Raw genomic sequence first — 12,498 nt, 5'->3', positions numbered from 1 at the left:
GTTAAGTTGCCGTTTAACGAAGTGTCAAATGATCTCGATATGACAGCTTTCTTTAATTATTTGGCAAGGCTATAAAGCTCCACACTAGTAGTAGCTCGTTGTATTTTCATAACCGTAGAACAATATTTCGTTGCGCTGTATTGCATTATCTGACTTGCCAGATAAATTGCGCAGCTTAATAAAATTGTTGCATGGTTTCTAGTAGCACCAGAGAACAGAGAAGCACATACGTACGGCATACAGATAATCAGATAATATTTTGCCGCGGGAGGGGGAGGTTCATAATGGACAAGCCCCGCCCCGTTTAGCCCCAATAATTGTAGGCGGGCATCTGCCAGTCGATGTTGCAGCACCAAAGGAACTGGCCGCATATACAGCGTATAGTGCGAGCGTGGGCAACCGATCCAGGTGCGTCTTCGGCACGGCGCAGACGGGCGACAGCCATCGGATGATGATAGTCCTGGGAACCGGCAGAAGCGTCCATATCCGCCGTCCACTGGGCCATTGTCGGGCGGCTTATTATGGTGAGGAGGAGTAAGATTACGAAGACGAAAAGATACTGCAAAGTGCTCATAATTGAACGGTATTACAGAATATTTATTACTATTAACGGTATTTAGCGTGGCGTTTACAGTATATGGTATTAGCGGAAAGAATATTGCAGTCTGCAGACAGGATTCGGAATAATTATTCAAATTAATGTGATTAAAAATCGAAACTGATGATTAAAGGATATTTGTAACATAAATACATAATACATTCGTTCCTTTGCGACTGGTTTAGTACATGGGGACTGTGCGTTGCCATGCACCTACAGATCGAAGCCATGTTGTTTTGGGAAATCCCCATGTTTCTATTGTGTCAACTTCTGCTGTGAAATTATTACGATGTACACAACCGTACGAATGCCTTGATGGTAGGGAAGACTACGTTTGTCATGGAAAGTGTGAACCTGCTCTGCAGAAGCCTTGATAAAATATACGTATGTGCTACAGATTGGCATGGTTTTTTATGTAACATTTTATGCACTGAACACTTTAACAGGAAAAGAGAAGTATACAAGTACTTAATTGAGTTCAACTACTGTACTGACACGATATTAATCGTAAGGGTCAGTAAAGTCCCCTGGACCGCCCGCACTAGGCGTCGGTTTCGTTGATGTCAAAGGAACCGACGATTAGCGCGGGCGGTCCATGGGATTTTGCTGAACCTCAATATCGTGTCAGTACAGTACGTATACAGTAAAGTTATTATATATACAAAGCTAACTGAGCCGTTTCTTCGGCCAACATCTCCTCCTACACCGTTCGACACTGATTTTTACACGATAGCTCAAAAAAATCCTAAAATCATGTAGTTTCCGGCAACGACTTTCGTTTTTCATTATTTTTATCCTACGATTTACGAAACGCATTCCAAACTAATTTTGCTGATAGGCGGATTTTAAGACGCAAAATACCAATTGGCGGAAATAGATCACATATATTTAACAAATTCGCTGACTAATATAAGTTCCAATGCACGACATAAGTCTTGCATTATTATGCTGTATATGCAATACAAAAAATTATTTATTTATTTACATACATATGCACATACATACACACATAGTATATAAAGTAAGACACATATTTAGTATTCAGTGCCACATGTTTGTCAATTCGGTAGGTTTATTTTACGCCGATGCAAAATTCGAACGCGACAGATGAAATTTTATTATTATTTTTAAACAGTGCGGTTAATGGTACATTGGCATTGATTTTTGAATCCCTGCCATTCCCTGTATTCGTGTCTTTTCGAACGGTAGTCCAGCGGTCTTCTGTGTTCTCTGTTCTCGCTTTTGTCAGCTTCGCCCAAAAAGGGACAGTTACCGATCCAGCAAGTGTCAACGTTCAGCTACGAGAGCCTCCATTGATTCTCCGCTTTCTCGAGCCTGTTCCTTTAAAGGTTCATACGAACACTTCAACCAAAACTTCGTGTAAGTGACCTTAACGCACGTAAGTGGCCGTTTGCCTTTTTTCGAAATACTCGTATACTGTAACCGCAATTACGTTAAGGTTTTTGTTTAATCACTTAATCCACCATATAAAGATCGTTATTTTTACTGAAATTTAAATTTTGCATGACCATCATTATTTTTTACTGTTAACAGTAAAATTAAAAAATAACTTTAGATACTTAAATTTTTGCCGGTGTTCTGTATTCGAACAGGTGCTCTAATTTCGAGTAGGAACTACACGTAGTACATGCCATGTTGGGTTCGATTTATAAATGCCACGTCAGATATTTAGGGTTACCGCTTACCGGCATGGGTTCGATTTAAGTTTAGGGTTCCTGGAAACACTTAGGAAGCAATACAGATTCAGGGTTTTTATGCACTGCGCTTAATTTAGCCATATGTACTGCCGCAATGTCATACTTAGATGCAAGTGCATGTACTGTCTCATTTCAGGCAATGGTTACTATTTCTTAGTTATTATTGCCTATTAAACTGTAAAAAGAAAGATACATTTCAAAATTAATTGAGGGAAGTAGGCCGGTACATGTAGCCAGATCTGGATACATACACGAAAATTTCCTTCCGCGCAATTCCAAACACTTCTTACATTCATTTTGATGCATTCTGTAGCGAATTGATTTGTATACGTTGATGTAAAAATCGTTTGTGCGCGCAAACATCCGTTTAAGAAGTTCTGGGCGAAACTTACCTAACCGGATGTTTTATTCTAAAATTTTATAATCATACTAGAACAGTGCATCGTTGTAAGAACGATCTTCATAATTATGCGCATTTACCTGCAAAATGTGAAAAGATTCTGTCCATACTGAGACTTATCGTACACCTCGATGCATTTAAACTTTTTGGAATTTTGTTATCCTGATAACTGAATTTTGTTATCCTGTTGCGCGCGCAAACGGATTTTACACTTACGTATACAATTCTTGGCTGTAAATACAACAAAGCAATGTAAAAAAGTGTTTGGGAGTGCGCGAGAGCGAAAGTTTCTTTGGATGTAAACGAATTCCCTTAAGAATCCCTTAAGAAGCAGTCGAATCCCTTAAGAAGCAGTCGATTCCGCTGTCTCGTACGCATCGTGCGAAACTTATTTAAGGTCCACCATATCAAATATTAAAATATTGACAGGAACGAATATTTAAATATTTATCAGGTACTGTATTAATGTATACATTATCAAGTACTGTATTAATGATACATTACGTAAACTGCAGTGCTACACATTGTATTTCATAGTGATTTATTATATTAGTGCAAGGCCCTTAATACAAGGAAAAATGCACGGTGCCGTACATATGGCAGAAGCTTTTCGAAGTGACAATTAATTTCTTAAATTAGCCATAACAGTTAATAAACGCCGTAGGTTGGGTTAAACGCATCCCGTGGTGGCTGCCCATTACACAAAGCCTCCGTATGCGCTGCAGTCTGCACTGATTTCTTTGTTAGTATCACTGCAGTTCTTTACTCTTTTGTGTTCAATTTAAATTACTGAAATTGATTTCAATTACATTAATATAAGTTTTTACAAAATACGATGGAGAGTTGTGTGTTAGAGGATAATCCTTCTTTGTTTCGTTTGTTAAACTGTACAGCGCCTGTGTGTCGCTATGGGCTATGGATGTATTTACAGTACTCGTACTGTAGCAGTAAGTGAAGCCTGTAGCCTCTACGGTCTATCCCTGGCGAACTTGCGAGCAGATTGTGCTTACACTTACTGTTTTTATATTCGGAACCCGGAATGCCAAATCATCCAGCAACAGAACAGAAGCTCATTCAGGAACAGTACACCAAGCTATAAGAGAGGGAACTTCTGGAGTGGGGCAAAATATTTCCCGAGTAGCATAGTAAGAGTGCTCTTTTTGCGCTGTAGCCTATACTGTTGTGTCTTTACTGACCTACTGTTCCTGGATGATCTGCTGTTCTGTTGCTGGATGATTTGGCATTCCGGGTTCCGAATATAAAGACAGTAAGTTTCAGCACAATCTGCTCGCAAGTTCGCCATGGATATACCGTAGAGTCTACAGGCTTCACTTACTGCTTACAGACTAAGTTACAGTACTGTACATCGATAGTCCATGGCGACACACAAACTACTGCTCCATCGTACTTAGTTAAAATTTATTTTATGTAATTAAAATCAATTTCAATAATTTAAATTTGAACACAAAAGAGTATAGAACTGCAGTGTTACTAGCACAGAAACCATTGCAGACTGCAGCGCAACTCTGCATTGCACAATGTTAAATCTGTACGGAGGCTCTGTGTAATGGGCAGCCACCACAGGAGGCGTTTAACCCATCGTACGGCGTTTATCAAGTGGTACGGCGTTATAGCAGTAGCATTCTTAACAGTTACTTAACATATTTTTTATCAAAATTATACTTAAAGCGTCAAGATATGAAATATATACAAACACCTTTAACAATCAACCACGCACAATAAATTGGTGTTCTTTTGCCACAAATAGATAGAAATTTTCGCTATCATGCCAAAAAGGAAAAGAAAACCAATCGACCAAAGTGAAAAAAACAAGGCCACCCGCAAAACAAAATATGCTTTGGAAAAAACCAAAACGGAGAGCTCTGTAAAGCGTGTCTTGGGTCCATTAAAAAAAGTAACACAATCAGTGGAATGCGTTAAATCTACCGAGATTTCTAAATAAAGTTAAAAATTTGCTAGATCACAACAAAGTTGTGCGACCGTTGTGGCGCAATGCTTTTTAACACTGATTCGGCGTCAATGTGTTGCGGAAGAAGTAAAAAATCCCCAGGAACGGTTATTGATTTGCCAACGATACCAGAGGCCTTTCGTCATTTATATCAAACAACACCTCAGCTGTGCGAGAGAAGCCGAGCATACAACAATTTGTTTGCCTTCTCTGACATTGGCACAACAGGTGAATTTATTAAACAAACGGGGGGACCGTCAAATTTGATTCTTCATGGACGGACTTATCACCGAATGCTAAACGGTAATATAAAACCAGGTTTTTTTAACGAAAAAATACCAAACGCATTAATAATGCCTTCGATCAGGATCGGATGCAACTGGACCATTGCGGTGGTTCGTAAGCGACGCTACAGTACCAAAATCTATGGGAGCTGATCAAAAACTTGACCCAAATATCATAGAAAGTCTTCGGTCCATTTTTGAGGAACATAATTACTTTTGGAAAAGATTTAGGTGCATGTCAGAAAATCCGTCTCAAGAAATTCGAATGGAGCTAACGGTTTCTGCTACTCGAGAAGTAGCAGCACTCATCTGCGATGACACAAGTGGTGATTTCCAACAAAGAGCAGTTGTGTGTTGGAAAAAAACCGAAAATCAGCCGACGTTTATCCAAACGTCTAATGCAATGTATTTCAAATTACAGTATGTATTACTTTATCCGTGCGGTACGCTGGGGTGGGATCTAGCTTTAAAGATGACGACAAAGCTTACTTTATTACAATACTGCCGGCAGATGATAATGCGACATGAGCCACTTCATTTCTTTGGACCATTGATGAACGAATATTTAGTAGATGGTTTTAGCGTAATCGAAGAACCACGCTTAGAATTTCATCGGGCATCACAAAAGATTTGTCAAAAGCAGGAATTGCGTGAATCTGTGGCTGACGGCGACGATGTTGGGCGTACATTTCTTCCATCTAGCCACCTCCATTCTAAGCGAAACATGCAAGACAATACTGCAGATGCTTTAGCCATCGTCGCAAAATACGGAAAACCAACTTACTTTATAACCGTAACGTGTAACCCAAAATGGCCTGAAATAACATCCCAACTGAAGCCTTTCCAAGATGCCTCAGATAGACCAGACATCGTTGCAAGGGTTTTTAAGGCAAAGCTGCAAGAAATCTTTGCCGACCTTCCACGTGCTCTCGGGGGTGGTAAAGTTGTTTATCGGATACACGTAATTGAATTTCAGAAACGCGGTCTTCCCCATGCGCATATTGCCATTAAAATGGCAAGAGAACCTCGCACAGCTGACGAAATCAACAAAGTTATTTCGGCTGAATTTCCAAAAGATGACCCTGAACTTTGTGAAACTGTAAAACGGCATATGGTTCATCGTCATGTCGAAGAACGCTGTTACCGTCAAAAAGGTCATCTTAATGTCCCCGACGCCAATGGAGTGGTCAAATGCAAAACCTGTGTTGCGTTTTACCCAAAACCAATTAATAATGTCACCTTTATTGACGAAGCAGGTTTCCCGCATTACCAGCGCAGAACCGAAGACGATTGTTATGTGGTGCCCTATAATTCACATTTGCTGGTGAAGTACGATTGCCACATAAACGTCGAAATTTCCCATTCAGTCAGAATAATTACCTACCTTTATAAGTATTTTTATAAAGGTCCAGATTATGCAAATGTCCGGCTATCCAAGGGTGACGAAATTACAGAATACTTGAATGCGAGATACATTTCGGCAGCTGAAGCAGCCTGGCGTATTAACGAATACGATACTACAAAACGGCTACCTTCCGTTGAACAGTATCCTGTTCATCTTCCAAACAGGAACTACGTGGTGTACAGTCCCAACAAAAAAGTGGAAAAGATCAACCAGCTGTCAGCCTTAGATAAATATTTTCAAAGACCTGAAAATGAAATCTTTGATGCTTTAACATATATGGATTTTTATTCAGAATATGTTGTCAATACAAAGAAGCCAAAGTCTGTTGAGAACGTTAATGAGTGTCAAATGTCAGACGGAAAAACCTACTTTATTTACTGTCGCAAGACCGTCCATGTGCCGCGACTGGCTTTAATTCGCCCACAAGCTGGCGATGTATGGTACTTGCGCCTATTGCTAAAGCACGTACCATCAAGATCTTATGAACAGCTTAGAACAGTGAATGGTGAAGTATGCGAATCGTTTGCGGATGCTGCAACTAAACTGGGCCTTTTCAATGATTCAACTGAAAGCAAATTGTGCATGGAAGAAGCGATTGCACAATTTTGCAGCCCAGCGCAGCTTCGTACACTGTTTTTTCTCCTGGTGACAGAAGGCGCTCCCGGACCATCGTTATATGAAACCTTCAAAAGTCATATGGCAGAAGACTACCGATTGAATCAGAAATTTTCGGAATGGGAATCTGAAAAAAAGTTATTGTCTGATCTGTTTGCAAAATTTGATTCCGCCGGTAAAAACATGCACGATTTTGGCCTAGCGGAACCTTACAGTGAGAAAAACATGGTTGAACGAGAAATAGCAAGATATAATCCAGCAAAGAATGAACTCGAACACGAGCATTTGTTATCGATGTTGAATAACGATCAACGCGAGGTTTATGATTATGTAGTTAAAATGCTGGAGACAAACAGCGGCGGTCTTCTATACATTAACGGCGCCGCTGGTAAGTACTGTGCTATCAACTACGAAAGTCAGAAAATAAAGCTACTGAAATGTTTTAGGAACGGGAAAAACTTTCTTGGTCAACTGCATAGCAAACTTAGTACGTACACAGGGCAAAATTGCTTTGTGTTGTGCCAGCACAGCTGTTGCAGCATCAAATTACGGAGGCGGCCGAACGGCTCACTCGATGTTTCAAATTCCGGTTGAAAACCACGGAACAGAGCAAAAACTGGAGTACAACGTGCCTATAAAATCACAGAGAGCAGATTTATTGCGTGCTGCTTCGGTCATTTTTTGGGATGAGTTCGTTATGAGTCATAAAAAAAATTTTCATGCAGTCGATGAAATGCTTCAAAAAGTTAGACGCTCTGCTGAAGTGTGTGGAGGAATTCTTTTTATCGGAATTGGTGATTTCCGACAAATCCCTCCTGTTATCCAGTATGGATCAAGAACTCAGATCGTTGAAGCTAGCATTAAGAGCTCCAAATTGTGGAAACTTTTCAAAACGTTCTCGCTTAAAATATCAGTTCGACAGCAAGCGGACCCGGAATATGCAAAGTATATTGCGCACTGACATTTGTTGTACGAACATTTGTTAAAAAAATACGTTCTTAGATTGCTTGAGAAAGTAGGCGACGGAACATTGGAAGAAGATAAAGAAAACTACGTTATTCTTCCTGATTACCTTAATTACACGACTTCAGTTGAAGAAGCAAAAGCCTTCGTTTACCCAAACTTGAAGGAACAAAACCGGGAAATTCTTGACTCAGCGATATTGTCTTTGCGAAATTACCAAGTTGATGAACTGAACGCTGACATTTACAAAGACCTGGCCGGTAAACCGGGAACGCTATACAGCTTTGACGAGCTTAATTCCGAGGGATCCTCTGGTTGGTTAAAAAACGTTTTGTGTTTAACTTAGGCAAATGTAAACTTTTTGCAGGGTATTTTGATGAAGAGTTTAATGAAGATTTTTTGCACTCACTAAACGAAAACAACGTTCCACCCCACGAGCTGAAAGTCAAAGAAGGCATAAGGAATGTTATCTCCTTCGCAATCTTTCCCCGGAAGACGGGCTTCTGAATAATGCCAAAGTTATTATCCTTAGTTTCACAAGAAACGTTATAACAGCGAAAGTGGTATCAACCGGCAAAACAGTCTACATTCCAAGAATACAGTTTACGTTGAAAATACAGAAAAAAAACTTTGAGATGAAGCGACGTCAGTTTCCAGTTAGAGCTTGCTATGCTCGGACTTTTAACAAAGCGCAAGGAGCTACGCTCTCAAAATGTGTACTAGATCTACGAGATGTTGCCTTTGCACACGGGCAGCTCTATGTTGGTTTGAGTCGTGTCAGACAACGTGATGATATTTTGATATTGTTGTCCGAAGTGCAAGTGCATTCGCTGTTTCCACTACGCACTAGAAATGTGGTTTATAAAGAATTATTAATATAGAAAGAAAGTACGCAATTCAATTGCGTAGAACTTAGTTGTGAATAATATCCCGAATATTCTTAGGATATATGTAATTTTATGAAGAGCATACTGTTACCAAATAGCGCCGTAGTGTTAAAAAAATCCAATAAATAACTTATAATTCGTGTGATATTCGTATTTATTAAATACATTAACCACGTTAGTACATACAGGAATGGACCTCACCTATGGAGTATTCGGCTCTGCTGTAACGCCAAAAGACGCAATTGTTGTGCAAGTTACTGTGAGTTTACAACGTGCATTACAAATTTGCATATACTATACAATGGCATGTCTCAAACAGGAATTCCGGGAACCAAAATCTCTAGTTCTTTGGGACGGCGTTAACGAGCAATCCGCTCAGTACACGCCAGGAACGGGAAAACCAATACCAGCTGCTGGAAGTATTATCAAGATCACTTCAAATGGATTCAAACGGTTAAAGTATGGACGAAAATTGTACCAAAAATGTTTTGCAAAACAGTAAGGCGCTTATGCAATACAGTATTTTAAGCGAGTCTTTCGATTCTCAGACAAAAATGGAATATCGCAAAATTTGAAACTGTGAGGGATGGTGAAAAGGAAAAGATCGAGAAAATTTTGGCGCCGACGCCAACTACTTCCAAAACGGCACCCGTTGAAATTCCTTCCCCCGTGCCATCATTATCAGAACTTCCCGAAGCCAGAAAAATAATTCCGTAAATGATTAATAAATTATTTTGTAAAAATATACAATTAAACAGAAAACTTCCTATTTAGACTGTTCCGCGCAATGGTCCAGAGTGTTGGCAATGTTCAACCAACAAATAACGAACCCGACAAAAAAATCGCGCGTCTAGTTTTGGCCGATGCAACTGGAAGTATCAATATGGCCTTTTTCGACAAACAAATCGCGCAACATAAATTTGTCGAGACATTTCGACCAGGAATGGTAATCTCATCCTGTTAAACACAATACAGACTGATAGCATAGCGAATGCTTTTTAAGGCACTAGAAATCCGCAATGGCACTACCAATGAGCCAACGGAAAAAGATTATCGCTACACGGCTACTCTGCGAACCAATTTTTGGGTGACACAGTCCGTACTGATCGACGTCTTAGACAACTGGGAACCGATTCTGCCAGAGTGTGTCAAAATTAAGCAGATCATGAAGTTGAAAAAAGAGTGTGACATAAGTACGATTTTACACGTCAATTATTATTTAATTTATTGTCAAATAATTACGATGCCGTTCGTCAGACATTCTGGGATATATCGAAGCAGTAGAGAAGTTCGATGGATCACAACGAACACTGAAGCTGAGAGACAATTCTTCTGACGATCAACTCACCGTTGTTATTCCCAAGGAATTTGTAATAACAATTCTAGCAAAGCCATTTGTTTGATACGTACAGTTCACTTTAGTATTATCATTTTAGTCGCATCAAATCCAACCAAACGAATACGAATCTAAATTCATCTTCTTCGGAAACCTGCATCATGCTGACGGAATTGTCAAAATGATACCACAAAAGACTGTATACTGGCTGACACGCAATAGCATGGCAAAAGCAATCTTCGAAAATTTTTTGAAAGAAGAACTGCTTGAACCGAATTCAATGAGCTTCCTCGACGAAACTATGAACGACATCGAAAGCGATACGGTCTCTCTGAACAAGCGCAAATCAAAAGATTCTCACCAGTCTGTGGATTCCAAATTACCTAAAACGCATTAATAATACTTCAGTGGCTGTACAATATTCCGTAAAAAGATGCAGATGCCTGTTTATCCGAAATTATAACAATACGAGTATCTAATACCAACCACCATGTACTACTCTCTTAAACTCATTTATGCAAGCCTGGTTTAAAATATTGTTTAATAAATTAGTACATAGAAAAAAATTTCCACTTGAATTTAAAATGTTAGAACGCTGCACATATATCATGTCATACCATAGACACACAAAACTGAATCAACTACGGTGCACAATAGTTTCGAATTTTCAACACTTCGTTGCTTGCATTTAGCAGCCCATAAGGAAAGCTATATTAGCAATTCGTAAGAATAACTAAACCATGGAAGCAACCAATGAAGAAAACATCGAATACTATTACTGCATTTTCAAAATTCAGTGTTTTCATTTTTGTTCCTCGAGCTATAGCAGGTTATGTCAAGCAATCCGTAAGGAAAACAGTATTAGCTTTCCGTAAGGAAACTAAACTACACAGCCTGCTTATTCGCCGCGAAGTAACAAAATATTTCACTGAGTTTTCTTTAAGCATAAGCAGGTTACTATCAGCAGTCCGTAAGGATCGCTACATTAGCAATCCGTAAGGAAAACTAATCTAAAAAACCTGCTTATTCACCGCAAAATAACAAAATATTTCACTTAAAAGTAAATGACAGCACAATAATAATTAACAATAATAATACCACAACAATAATAATACCAGAACAATAATAACAATAATAACACTTTCGGTAAAACGTAGGCTATTTTCAGCAATCCGTAAGGAGCGCTGCATTAGTTTTCCGTAAGGAAACTAATCTAAATAGCCTACTCAGCACCGAAAAGATACAACTAAAACTAGAATATGTTAAATACATAAAATATGTAATTATGTACAGTAGTACTCTGCACTTTATAGTTAGAGATAATTATATGAGATATAGAGGTAATTTAACTGCTGAGACCGAACTTCCTGTACCTGCTACCGTCAGCATGCTGGAGTTTTACGTTGTGATTAAACACGGAGCTTAAGTACCGTGCCTGATTTAACAGTATGTTTTACCATAACGTTACACACCACGCGGGTGACGGCGTCAAATACAGAGAGTGCTGGTCTGTGCAGTTAGATTTTCACAGTATACCAAAATTATGTTCAATAAAAATGCAAATTTTATGTAAAATGCACTTTATAACGTTCACCTCATCCGTGCATACCACAGTTGAACACAGAATAATTTACAACTACATAATATTTTCTGTTGCAGGTATCAAAGCAGAGCAAACATGGATCCAATGGAAATTCATTTTTTGGTACTGATTCGATAAAAAATTGTATTTTATGCAAGTAAAACCGACTTTCGAGTTAAGTGTATAATTTTGTAAACCCTACCCCAGATGTTGTAAACCCTACCCCAGACCCCCCAATGCACAGTTGTAGGTTAATACCATACACAGTTGGCTGTTACGTTGCTTACGGAATTAAGTACGAAGAACTTACAATAACTAAAACGACTGATAACTGTCGGTCGAGTAGAAGATCACTGCCGCATACAGAAAGCACTCCTGTGCTAATGCTTACCATAGTTCTACAGACTTTGTTATCCCTTTTAATAAATATTCTAAAATTAAACACACAATCGTCTAAAGGGCTGGCCAGAAATTTACTATCAAAACCCCTGCTTACGAATTTCTTATTTATTGTCCCGTGCCCAATCACCATAATTACATGTATTGGCCAAACAGCATAACTTTACATTATAAAACACTAGAGACCACACCTCAACCCGAAACACCAACGTACGGTACATTTGCGATTTTTGCTAAACAACAGCACTTTCAAATTTATAGTAAGGTAATTCCAGACATCCTACCTGACCAACTTTTAAAAACAATTTAAGATAAACTCCGTCTAATGTATTTCGAGTTTAA

The 12,498-nt window shown here is 39.0% G+C and overlaps 1 protein-coding gene across 2 annotated transcripts; it reads left to right on the top strand.

Annotated features, from left to right (window-relative positions):
* Nucleotides 1–1,619: 1,619 nt before the first annotated feature.
* LOC129601211 (uncharacterized) lies at nucleotides 1,620–10,862 on the top strand. Of its 2 annotated transcripts, XM_055499953.1 has the most exons (8): nucleotides 1,620–1,978; nucleotides 9,028–9,098; nucleotides 9,159–9,298; nucleotides 9,388–9,552; nucleotides 9,614–9,785; nucleotides 9,843–10,032; nucleotides 10,097–10,209; nucleotides 10,276–10,862. In XM_055499953.1, exons 2-8 carry the CDS (start codon nucleotides 9,030–9,032, stop codon nucleotides 10,570–10,572), a joined length of 1,146 nt encoding a protein of 381 aa, XP_055355928.1. In that variant the 5' UTR covers nucleotides 1,620–1,978; nucleotides 9,028–9,029; the 3' UTR covers nucleotides 10,573–10,862. The 2 variants fall into 2 exon arrangements, with proteins under 2 accessions (XP_055355928.1, XP_055355929.1); XM_055499954.1 differs by lacking the exon at nucleotides 9,388–9,552.
* Nucleotides 10,863–12,498: the final 1,636 nt, after the last annotated feature.

This window comes from Paramacrobiotus metropolitanus, unplaced genomic scaffold (genome assembly GCF_019649055.1).
Source record: "Paramacrobiotus metropolitanus isolate TYO unplaced genomic scaffold, Prichtersi_v1.0 Parri_scaffold0000219, whole genome shotgun sequence".
Lineage (NCBI taxonomy): Eukaryota > Metazoa > Tardigrada > Eutardigrada > Parachela > Macrobiotidae > Paramacrobiotus > Paramacrobiotus metropolitanus.
The sequence above is the reverse complement of the archived record's forward strand: the minus strand, read 5'-3'. Positions and strand labels throughout refer to the sequence as shown.